The 13,249-nt window shown below is 37.2% G+C and overlaps 1 protein-coding gene across 2 annotated transcripts in view; it reads right to left on the bottom strand.

Moving 5' to 3' along the window:
• slc6a8 (solute carrier family 6 member 8) overlaps window positions 1–13,249 on the bottom strand; it is a 30,580-nt gene that overhangs the window by 7,181 nt on the left and 10,150 nt on the right. For both annotated transcript variants that reach the window (XM_087781861.1, XM_087781863.1), the window contains exons 3-11: window positions 11,586–11,717; window positions 8,504–8,771; window positions 8,070–8,202; window positions 4,064–4,198; window positions 3,840–3,943; window positions 3,631–3,755; window positions 853–965; window positions 588–725; window positions 414–516 (exon numbers count right to left, since the gene is read on the bottom strand). In XM_087781861.1, coding sequence (XP_087637987.1) covers window positions 414–516; window positions 588–725; window positions 853–965; window positions 3,631–3,755; window positions 3,840–3,943; window positions 4,064–4,198; window positions 8,070–8,202; window positions 8,504–8,771; window positions 11,586–11,717 — 1,251 coding nt within the window. The remainder of the gene's footprint in view (window positions 1–413; window positions 517–587; window positions 726–852; window positions 966–3,630; window positions 3,756–3,839; window positions 3,944–4,063; window positions 4,199–8,069; window positions 8,203–8,503; window positions 8,772–11,585; window positions 11,718–13,249) is intronic.

Below are 13,249 nucleotides of genomic sequence, written 5' to 3' on the forward strand. Positions count from 1 at the left end.
AAACCTAGCATAGTAATAGTGCAGTGACTTGTGGAGTAATACTCAATACGGTGGAGTGTAATGCTATGGAGTCTCGCAGAGTAATACTACGGTGACTTGCAGAGCGGCTTCGTAGTTTACAGACAGATTTGTGCCTCATAGTCCGAAAAATAATGTAATGTAATGTTGGCTATAATTTAGCACTTGAAGTGGATCTACAAGGATAAATAACACGAGTCTGATTACTACTGGAAGGGCTTTTCTGTAATGGGATAGAGAGGTGTTTTGAATGGAGACATAACCTTCTAGCTCGACTATTTGTATCCGGTCACACAACGATTACAAGCCTCGGCAACACATGTATAGGATTCTTAAAACATTGAGACGCCTAATTCACACACAACGTTGAGGCTTCAAAATCTCTGTGTACATACCGTAGACCCAGGCAACCACTATACATTCCCAAAACGACTGCCACAAGAGCGTCATACCACTGGCCGAGTAGTAGTCAAACAACTGGAAGACGTACATGCCTCCCTGCAGAGCGACAAGAGAGTTGGACATCAATCAACCGCCCGACAGCAGACGATGAAAGACGACTCGCTGACCTGTGTCACCATCGAGATGTCGATGATGAAGCAGAGCGAACAGCAAATGGCCACAGCAATCTCCCTCTTGTAGCGGTGGTAATACCTCCCAGGACACAGATCCAGAATTCCAGTCACAAAGCCCTCCACCCCGACAAACTGGGAATGGACGAGGTCATAGTTAGTCATGTGACGACCAAGTGCTTGCTCTTCAATGTGTGTGTGTGTGTGTGTGTGTGTGTGTGTGTGTGTGTGTGTGTGTGTGTGTGTGTGTGTGACTACCCACCTGACTGTCCAGTCCCAAGAGCAGAAGCATGAAGAAGAAAAGTGCTGCCCACAGTGGAGCCACCGGCATCAAACTGACCGCCTTCGGATACGCAATGAAGGCCAGACCTGGACCTGGAGCACACAAAGAACCCAACAATTACTTTTAAAGTTTCTGGTGAAGTAGGTTCTAAACCCCACTATTAGCCATTACCAAGTAGAAGTGTGAGAAAATATCTGTACACTCAAATATCGTATATATATATTGTTTTCTCTATACTTCATTGATATTTTACAAAAATGTATTGGTTTTCTTCTGATTATCAAAATTTTTTTTGGCATTCAATCATATTTTATTCCTATCATAGTTCCTTATGGTTTACATTTCAATAATGTCTGTATCAAATAAAATATTATATATAAATTAGTTTAAAATTTGAAGCCTTGAATTTTTTATTGTTGCAATTAAACTTCCGGGCACTAGATGGCAGAAGTAATTACATCAGTTAAACAGAAACAAGTTTACGGCGAAGACTGAGGACGAGAGGATACAGTCAAACTCCTGCAGCTTTTAAAGTTCATTCTTGTTTTGTTTTTTAAATGGCCGCAGTTACGACTTTGTCAAGGGTGTGAATCAAGTTCTAACAATATTTTAAATATATCCTATTTCCTACAATACTATATATCTCAGTATATCGTATTGTCGTTCTTGTATCGTGACACATATTTTATAGCCAGATTCTTCCCTATCTAGAGAGATATTCGAGACGACAAAACCCGTTCGTGTTAAAGCATCACGCAAACGACATGAACTCCACATTATTTATTCCATACGTTCCTTCTTCCGGCGAGTTTCATGAAATAAATATGAGTCACATGTCGTGACGTGGCAGAAGATAATGCTGCGCTCGAATACAGTCGCACACGGAGGCGGCGCTCACGCTTTAAACCACGGAACCATGTCTGAGAGGGATTCACAGTAAATAGGATGAACCTTTGTTGCCTTTGCTGCAGGATAAGGATTGTTTTTTAAATGCCGAGATGACTGTGGACACCGTCTGCCTCCTGCCATAAGCCCACTCTTGATATAGGGTTTCCAACAAACTTTAGTTCCCTGTCTTTGTTTCAAAGATTTTAGAGAAGGTTGTCGCTAGAGAGTATCTCCAGGATAACCGTCAATTTGAAAAATAGTTAGCAATGACCTGCTAATGGCCTCTGATCAGAACAGTGACACAATTGACCACCAGAAAACCAAATAGGTATGAGTGGGACTGCTTTAAACTGGTTTAAAATCTAAGCAATCATGTTCATGGAACAAAGGTTTGCTATGGTGTCCCACAAGGTTCTGTTCTTGGCCCCAATCCTATTCAAACCTGTCCAGAAAAGGTTCAAGACAACCAGTCAAGCAAACTTGAGTTAAGGATTCAAGAGGCAGCGTAAGAAAAACAGCATCTGACTAACAATAAACTGATTAATGTCTGACTAAGTGACTTGACTGGTTCGATACAAAACCTGCACCATCTTGGCCCTTTTCCGATTGGGTTTGACACCCTCGCTGTTCACAATCTATATGCTTCTACCAGACAGTTTGATCAGATAAAAATGTTTTCTGATGACAACAAAATATATTCATCAATAAAGCAAGGCTAAGGTAACCAGGTAACAAGACCATAATCCTTTGCTACAAATATCAAGTACAATGCTGGTGCTGGTGCTGATACAAATAGTATCCTTTACCATACTTTATATAAGTACAATTCCAACAATAAGAAAATGACACTACACATAATACACATCTTAAATGTTGCAGCATTTGATAAATCTCCATTCTATGCTGGGTTCTTACTGAAAAAAATAAATATTATATAATAAAAAAAATATTCTCAGAGCAAAACAACTAGTTTGAGATTCAGTGCCGGTGTCACTCATCGGTTCTTCATAACAACTTTTGATGGCATGTGGATAATAAAACTGGATGGACTAGGCATGTTTGGATACCACCAAAGAATTTCACCTACGGAACTGAATTGAGTATTTTAGAATCTACCTTAGAGCAAATATAGAGTAAAAACTGAAGCCTTAACTCAGCTCTAAATACCAAAAAAAACCTGGTTAGTCTGAGAATGGCCCGTGTGACAAGAACCCCTCGCGGCTCACGACCTTCTGTGGAGAGACCAAATATAACTCGGTTGTGATGTCACATCATGTGCTTCTTCTACACTATTAATACATACGGTTGGCAGACAACGGACTCTGAGAGCAAACATGCATGGCAGCACCAGGGACCGTGCCACACCTGATTTAAGGAACCTGTTACTGAAATAACTACAGTGGGAGGGAAGAACAGTTGTTCTTTCTTGGGCTGACTTAATTTGTTCTGAGAAATGACTCCAACTTGTTTTTTGTTCCAATAGTGACGCAAATTCTTCTCTTGAAAACCACTCCTTGATTCCCTGCTTCATTTTGAAGCAAACATTCGACATTTGTTAATTTATTATATGTTTGTAGACCAAGAAAAATATATTTTTTACACTGACTTTTTCTTTATATATTATACATCAAGTGTTATTATAAGTTTAGAAACTAATTAAAACTCAAAACAAGCATGAACTTGATTCAGTTGGTGTTAAATCTAATATGCAACATAAACTGATGAAATGGGATCGAGATTTGTCGAGGAAAACACCGACATTACAACCCTTTTTAAAGGGAAATTCATGTCGTGAGTTTATACACATTGTAAAACGGCTCAAATGTCGTCACGTGTGAAAGGAACCCCGACAGCTGCCGGCAACACTACCTGACTCAGCGACTTGGGAAATGTCGACCCCCTGCTCCGCTGCCATGAAGCCCAGAATAGAAAACACCACGAAACCAGCAATGACACTGGTCCCACTGTTGATCAGAGCCAGGAGGAAGGTGTCTCTGCAAGATGAAGTCAATTTTGGTCAAAAGAAACTGAAGACCCTTCAGGCATGAAACTATTGAGTTGAGATGTGTTTTCCGTACTTGTAGCAGTCGTTGTTAAAACGGTTATAGCTGCCCAGAGCAGTCAGAGCTCCCAGTCCGATCGCATACGAGAAGAAAACCTGGGTTCCCGCGTCTATCCACACCTGGAATCAGAGGTCAAAGGTCTCAGTTTTAACGTCCAAATGAAGGAAATGACAAGCAATCACAGATGAATACTCATATTTGCGTCAAAAGTCGCCGTTTCTGACTAAAAAGTTTCTCACCCGAGCTTCTCCCAGTTTGGACCAGTCAGGTCTGATGTAGTAAATGATGCCTTCATAAGCTCCGGGAAGTGTGACCCCTCGGATGAGCAGGATGATGAGAACCACGTAGGGGAACGTCGCCGTAAAGTAGACGATCTGAAAACATACGGAGAGTCGCCTTTAGTAACACACATTAAAAAAAGTACAAAAATGTATTCACTTCCAGTAGTAAACGTGGTTTTTTTGAATCCTTGTGCGCAGATTTATTGGACTGATCAATAAAACACAATTGCGGCTCATGTGCTCAACCTTTGTCTCACTTCTTCCGACGACTAGACTTCCTCGGTGCGGCTTTTTAATCGAGTCCTATCTAATCTTGCGATAGCATTAAAAGGGACATGATGCGCCACTTATGTTGAAGCTTATCCACACAGATTGATAAGAAAAAGCGAAGCACTCGTTTGACCTCGCACCGTCATTCTCTTCTCACGTTCTACGTTTCAGTGTCCAGCTGAGAGACCGTCTCTGGTGGTACCGTAGAGCCGTGAGAACGGTGTACTGTCCAAACACATGAGCACAGGCGCAGCAGGACCGATGGAAGAAAGACCATCAGGTTGCCGCCATCGATACGCTGATTAGAACCATCCTGGTTCGGGGGAAGGTTACACATATAAACCGCAGACAATAATCCGACAGTCCTGACGCACTCGGCAACACAAATACACTGGAGATGTCAAGGAACTTAAATGACTGCGGAGTGGGATCATTAACTGAAATAGTTATCAGGGAATCAGGCGCTAAAAAAAGGCACATGGCCTTCAGAGATTAAAATAAGTGAGGGGACTGTTGGGCTCTAAACACAGTTCAGGACCTTAAATGAACCTTGTTTTTTCAAATAAACATTTAAGTTGTTTTAACATTGAAATGGAAAAATACAGTTACATAAACTGTTTATTGAGCGACATCTAGACATGCAACACTTTCCTGATAGTGCCGTTGATTAAAGCGTGCTTAAAGGCAACCGGCGTTCAACTGACAAAACAACTTGGTCAGCAGTATTTATAGATTTTACAACTGTTGCACAAACTTAGCATATTAGCTTCTATTGCAGTTGAAATTGTTCACTGTTGTGCTGTTGACACGTTTATTAATACAATACTGTATCAACATTCAACAGCATCAAGTATTTATTTATGTATTCCCAAAAAAAAATTGCAATTTTATTTGATGGTTTATTATATTTATATATATTATTTTCCTAAAATTTCCAATTAAAATGCAAATATTCACAGTATTTATTCCTTTTTAATTATTCATCTAGCCGTGCAGTACATCATCAGCAGCTAAAGAATGATAAAAATCCTGCGAGAACTGAGAATGAGAGGATACAGGCGACTCCAGCAGCTTTTAATAGTGATATTTGGTTTCAAAACAAATGAAAGCAGTTACGACTTCGTCAGGAGTCATGTGGTCTGTAAATTCTGCAACACCAGAGTCAAGTACTCGACAATACTACAAATATATACTTGTTACTACAGTATCGCAATATGTTATATCGTCGCCCCTGTATCGTGAAACATGTTGTATCGCTAGATTCTTACCAGCAAACACCCCTAATATGCAGAAATTAAAAAGCAATGTATTATGTCTCAATATTAGCGTAATATGTATTTATTTTTTATATCCTTAATACTCACAATTAAGCATGTACAACAAAGGTCATTTTTAGTGCAATGTGCATGAGGACATTTGGTAGCAGACAGTCACGTCCACAATACGTCGATAAGAAGCAGGTGACAACTGAATACGGATTTGATAAATAGATAATCGCTTCGTCAGGGTTGATAAAGTAAGTAAGTTATTGATAACTTCCACGCGGCAACAGCAGTTTGGAGTCGATAAACACGTTATAAAGATATTGGTGAGGCATGTTTCCAAGGAGTAAGTTCAAGGGTCAAAAGAACATTTTTGGCTCCATGGTCCCCCCCCGGAAAAAAAGACTTCCCAACCCCCTGAACTAACTTGGGAAAGCACGTGTCGCTCCAGCGTGAGCAGGTAAGCGCCACTGACAGACCCTCTGATTCATGCCCCGGCCCTCCACAAACACCAGGGTGACCCTCCGCTTGAAAAATGACTAGATCTCACATCGTCCCTGCAGGGGGGGGGGGCTTGCAACAGAAAACCTTGGAATGCCAAACGTTCAGGACCAACTGAGCTCCTGGTTCTGCTCCGAGAATCACGAGATTCATTTTGGTCATGTGACACTGATACACGTGATATCAGGGAAAAAACATCTTCATGAAAGCGTAAAATAAAGTTTGATTCCCGATTCTTTTCATCACTTTCACCTCAAGAATCTCTTTTAATGTTAATTAATTTAATCTATGAATGAATTAAAGCAACACTAATAGAGACTTAAGGACATGACGACGCTGACTTATTTAAATATAAGTACACAGTAGATATACAGTAGAATGCCGACATGAGTATTTCTCTGTGTACAGTCTCTCAGTCACGTCCCACTGCAGTAAACCGCCCCCCCCCCTTGCTCAAAGACCAATCACATGCTGCCACCTCATAGCCCCCCCGCCCGCCGCCGCCCCCTTACCCTTCACTGCTGCAGTCATGGCAACGCTTAGCCCAGCCATGTGACGGCGAGCGAGTGTCATGACACACGTAAGCACACATCGACGGCCGTCTTTTTTTCTTTTTACTTTTATGGTCCGAGTTGATAAGCCATGATCAATAAAGAGTTATAGACGCAGGTAAAAATCCGTTCGCTCGACACTGAGGTTCGCTTGTGTTACAAATTGGTTCCATTGGATGGAATCTCCGTCGATAAATCATCCGTCAAGTCACTGCTGACCTTCAGCGGTGTTACGTAACTACAGCTGTCGGTATTCTATACAGGTCCACTGACGCTGCCCTGCAGGATGCCAACGTATAGGATTACACTGGGTGTGTGTGTAGTGCGTGAATCACAACTAATTTTAATATACGTTTTTACTGATTTTTATAAGATTTTATTCTTTTTTTATATAGTCTTTGCTATTCTATTTTACTTTAAAACAATATAGTATTTTTGTTTTTGCACAATTCTTTCTTTTACATGCTATGTGGCAAATTTATTTTTTAAAATGTTGCTACTTATTTTAAACACTCAAAATATTTGAATGTTTTTTCCCCTCGCAGACAGTATTTATTTTAACACAAATTGATCTGATGTTTAAAACTTGTCAAATATATACTGACTTATTAGGCCTTGACCCCAAGATGCATTAGCGAGTGAATTAAGGGTTTCATTTAAACTACAAAAATACAGAAAATGACAAAAAGAGCAAAGACATTTAAGTAAAAAGACAATTAATTAATGACTCAACTTTTTAATGTTGAAGTTCAGATTGTAATAACTTTTAATAACTGCAAAAATATTGCATGATAGAGATGTATATACAGTTTATAAGAAAATGGTCATGCTTAAAGTATAAAATATATATAAAATAAAATATAAAATAATTTTAGTGATTAGTTTGAAGCAGTACAACATAAAAAGAAATGTATAAAAATATATATTCAGCTTCAAACTAATCACTTAAATTATTTTATGATGCTTGATAATTTTTTCCTTTGTTTAATTAGTTTCTTTGATGTGTTTAGAGCCTAGTTTAACAATAAGTACCTTTTATAACCTGTTATTCAAAGCCTTTTTACTTGTGACCAAATGAAGCTCACAATAACACCTTTTGTACCTTTTTTTGAACGAGTTAACGGACAAATTGTGTCAAAGTAAAAATCACAGGTTTTATAAAAAGTGACATATTGTTTGGAGGTTCTAAGAGTTAACATCGCATCATAGGCAAATAACTCAACGTGTTCGTCTTTGTAACTAATTGCACCAAAGAATGGGAGCAAGCAGCCAAGCAGCGCCTCAGCCAGGGATAAGATCTTGCATTTTTTCAAAGCGTCTGAACTTGTTGGGGAAACAACAACAACTTTTCGGTGAAAAGAGGTTTTGAATGAAAAGTACCTTCCCAGTGGATTTGACTCCCTTCCACACGCAGAAGTAAACCAACACCCAGACCGCCATCAGACACAGCAGCAGCTCCCAGTGTATGCGTCCAGTATCCCCGAGACCAGAGGAGATGTTGAGGACCTTGTTCCTGCACAGAAGAAGAACATCAGTCCGTTGAGTTAAACCTGTCGCCCATCATCAGGTTGTACTTTGCTTAGCACGACCCTAATCTGTCAAGAAAGCAACATTAGACAAGTATTTCCGCTTCCATCAATCCTTCAATGGAGTGATTTCGTCCCCCTTTTTTTTTCGCCACACAAAAAATCAGGGGGTTTGTAAGATGAACTCAAGATGTTTGCGACTCCTTATTGGTTAAAGAAAACCAGATGGTACGGTAGAAAATCTAAAGCTTTTTTCCCGAAAAGGAGCTAAAGAGAAGCAGGACCTACTCCCAGAATTCGATGATGGGCGACCTCCCCTCCGCCAGGTCCGTGCACGTCAGGTTGCCGATCACGGTGACGTTGGCGTAGCTGCTGTTCTTGCAGTCCTGGTGGTTGAAGATCTCCAGGCAGCTCGGCGTGTTCCACTCGTTGTCGCAGGTGGACCAGGGCAGGACGCTGTTAAACGACTGGACGAGGTAGTAGAGGCCCCAGGCCAACACCATGATGTAATACGTATTACAGAAGAACACTATCACCATGGAGGCGTACCCCAGACCTGACGGGGGGGAAAAACATCAACAGCAGGATTTACATTGAGGGCCAGAAAAAACCTTAGTTAGACCAACTTGAGAAGAGGTCGTTTCATTGAAGGGCGGCTTAACAATCATTTAATAATCATTAATACAGATTTAAATAAACAACCATTATCTCTGTGGAATGTTTTTAATCTTATAATATCACTCAGTCATTTGTGTGTCTGTTTAAATTCCTTATAACATTTTTGGCACTATTATGACAACATTTCATATTGAATTTTTATATTTAGAATTATTGGAATTAAAATATAAAACTATGAGTAAAATTTAAATTATTAATTTAAAAAAACAACTTTTTTTTAATCCCGCCTACTTTGTATTTTCTTTTTAAATATATTCTTTATTTAATCATAGAATAACTAAATCTAAATCCAATTTGACTATTAATATTTTAATGTTTTACAATTAACATAATAATTGCTATCTATAATTTTACTAATGATATATTATCTATAATTATACTAATGATATATTATCTATAATTATACTAATGATATATCATCTATAATTATACTAATGATATATTATCTATAATTATACTAATGATATATTATCTATAATTATACTAATGATATATAATCTATAATTATACTAATGATATATTATCTATAATTTTACTAATGATATATTATCTATAATTATACTAATGATATATTATCTATAATTATACTCATGATATATCATCTATAATTTTCCATGATCACAAAAATATTTAGTGACTTAAGTGACATGAATGCTCTTTTTTTAAAGCAATACATTTATATTTTATTATATTTTTCAAGCTTTAACTTCACAGATACAATAAGAGAACCAAACATTGCCATTTTAAAGTTAAAGAAAGTTAAATAAATAAAAGCTGTGTTTGTTGTATCGACAGTTTCACAAGGTCAGAACATATCGTTAAACAAATTAAGTCTCAAAATAGCAACTAGTTAGTGAGATTTGAAATATTTTGCTGAAAAAATGGTTAAAAACAGAAAAACACAATTGCAAACATAGTAACAAACATATGCCATCACAGTAACATCACAAATATTTCTTATATTTTCCAAAAGAACAAAATTAAATATATATTCGATACATGGTAAAAGTGTTTAGTTAACTTTACATTCACCCTTATTTTGACCAGAAATACAAAAATATCATTGACAATCAGAGTTTTCTTGAGTCGAACACACATTAGGTCAGAAAGAATCCTCTGGTAGCCATGAAGTCAATAAAATGAGTAAATGAGTGACAGGAAAAATAAAGTCTGATGAGTTTGTGTGTGTGTGGAATTATAACGACGCCAAGTGTACCAAAGTTCAGGAAAATCACAGCAGAACACAGACAGAAATAAAGTATATCTGAGGGCAGACACTCTCCCTCTTTAGAAGAATATCATCTTGAAATGACTCATCTTTGTTGCTGCCTCTTAGTTCTGCTGCTATAGGTTTAGATTGAGTTTGTATACAAACCTCAGTATTTCCACCTCTTTTCACAGTTACCTCGTCTCTCTTCCTCCCTCTCCTCACCCCCCCTCCCCCCTCGTTTCTCTTCTCCCCTCCCAGCCGGTCACAGCAGCCGAGTCTGGTTCTACTCGAGGTTTCTGCTCGTTTAAATAAAAGTTTTTTCACTATACTGACGCTAATTGTTTCGCTAGGACCTGATTTTCTATCCTCTTGTAAAGCGTTTGTTAGACTAAAGTGTCTTGTTATTAAATTGAAATGTTGGAAAACTATTTAAATTAAATTTAAAAAATGGATTGTGTTCAAAACTAATGATTTTTCAACACATTTTAATTCCAGTAATGTCTAAAATACATAATTCAAAATTGTATATTGTTTAATTTGAGGGCGTCCAAATTCAATATAAAAATATTGTAGATAATACTAGATAATATTGAATTTAAAAGCCAAAGAATGAACATTTAGAAAATGTATCTTTTAATTATTGGAATAAGAATATTAAATGTGTTAAAAAAAAAAAGAAAAAACATTAAATTATTTAAAACGCAAATCGTTAAACTATATACATGATTTAATTCAATTATTATATTAAAAAAATAATAAAACTCTTTTTAAATAAAACAGTCAACATTCAATCAAGCAATACTGTGACTCACTGATATACTCACACAAAGAAATAAGCAGAAGAAATCGAGAAATATTTTTTTTAAAAAACACCCCATTATTTATATAATTTAGTGAGCAGGGAATGATTTCATGGCTATTCTGAGAAGGTCCAGGTGTAAAGGTGAAAGGTTCAAACGTACGGAGATGATAAAAGTGGTTGTAAAGAGTCATCTTGTGTCGCAGGTGTGTTTCTTGTTCACTATCCAAAAAATAGTTGGCAATAATGAAATCGCTTCAAATGAATCATGCGATCGCATTCATTGCTACACCGGAGGTCATAGATGACAAGGTTATGTAAGAGATCTTCGCTGCTCCGGGGTTTCAAACTCCGATGGACGTGAGAACACAATTTCGGTTGTGTAACCGCGGTTCTTATACACAATCCATTTGAAGAGACATGATTGTTTTCACAGCAGGGTCTCGGACCCGCCGACATACTTGAGGAGGGAGAGAAAAAGCAAACACCTTAATACCGGACCACCGCGGAGATTTGAACCCGCGACCTTCTCGTTGTTAGGCGACACCAGAGAATCTCGGTCTGACAACAGACGATGCTTCCCTGTTTGTGTCGAGTACACAATCCTCGACTCATCAACACAACGACTGGTGAATCTCAAGTGTGTTCAAGTGTTGAAGATGTGCGACAGTGTCGGGGTTCACCTTTGAAGAGAGGCGCGATGTTCCAGACGTTGATGCTGCCGGCCTTCATGAACTGACCCAGAGCGATCTCCAGGAAGAAGACGGGGATCCCCCCCACGAAGACGATCAGCAGGTACGGGATCAGGAAGACCCCTGCGAGGGAAAACACATCAGAAACCAAACACAAAACGACAACTGAACAGTATGAACTTTTAATTCTGGAGTCAAAGAAAAAACATCACCGTTTTGAACCGTTCAAACTTTTGTCAATTCGGCTCGTTCCCGAAAAAAAGGCAGGATGTTTTAGCTTTTCTTTTATCTCTTCTACTCTTTCTTCTATTCAGCTTTTTCTATCCTTTTTTCACCATTCACTTGAATGGGAAAACTCTTCAACTCATGTTTCAAGTCCTTCCACTTTGACCTTCAGGTACATTTATATCCTCACACCTGGAAACTACATTCAACTTTAATAACACTTTTGTTACTTACAACTACAAATACTACTACTGTTTTTACTAATTATACTTCTAGTTCTACTTTTTCTACTTCTAATAATAATTCTACTGCTAGTTTTTCTACTACTACTACTAATTATCATACTACTACTCCTTCTAATTCTTCTTCTTCTACTACTTCTTGTAATACCAATTCAGCTACTAATTCTACTGCTTCCGGTAATACTTTTTCTACTTCTACTACTAATTATTGTACTACTTCTCCTTCTAATTATTCCACTTCTACTACTAATTCAGCTACTAATTCTACTACTTCTAGTACTACTTTTCTACTTCTACTACTAATTATTGTACTACTACTCCTTCTAATTATTCCACTTCTACTACTTCTTCTTCTAATACTAATTCAGCTACTAATTCTACTACTTCTAGTACTACTTTTCTACTTCTACTACTAATTATTGTACTACTACTCCTTCTAATTATTCCACTTCTACTACTACTTCTTCTAATACTAATTCTACTACTTCTAGTGCTACTTTTTCTACTTATTATTGTACTACTACTACCAATTATTCCACTTCTAACAATTATTCTACTCCCACAACTACTTGTACTACTAATACTACTACTACTTTTTCGACTTCTACTACTAATTATTGTACTACTCCTTCTAATTATTCTACTTCTACTACTTCTTCTTCTCCCACTACTACTTCTACTACTTATTCTTCTTCTACTACTAATTCTACTACTTCTACTACTCCTTCTACTTTAAATTCTACTTTTTTCTTCTTCCTTTCCTTCTTTTTTCTTCTTCTTAACCCTTTTCACTTTATTTCAAAGTTTTCACATTATGTCAGTCTTTCTTGTTTATACCATCGTTTCAACTTTTTCCACACACTTTCACTTTTAAATACTAATACAATACGTTCAAGCATTTTAGTTTTACAGATTCAGCATTCTTTCTAGTATTACTTTTTATACATTTATATTTAAGAAAAACTACAATTAAATGAGAGTTGTAAATAAATCTAAGAGTGAACAAAAAAGATATGTATTTTAAGTAGCTGAAATTATATTAATTTATTAATATTAATGTTGGTGATGATTGAATGAATTCTAAATTCGAACATTTTTAAAATATATTATTACTTGTACAAACAAAAGAAAGAAATATGTGTAAAGATAAAGCCAAGTAAAAAGAAAACTGTAGTTAAACTGTAGTTT

The sequence above is a fragment of the Callionymus lyra genome, chromosome 19, assembly GCF_982586985.1.
Source record: "Callionymus lyra chromosome 19, fCalLyr1.hap1.1, whole genome shotgun sequence".
NCBI classification, from domain to species: domain Eukaryota; kingdom Metazoa; phylum Chordata; class Actinopteri; order Syngnathiformes; family Callionymidae; genus Callionymus; species Callionymus lyra.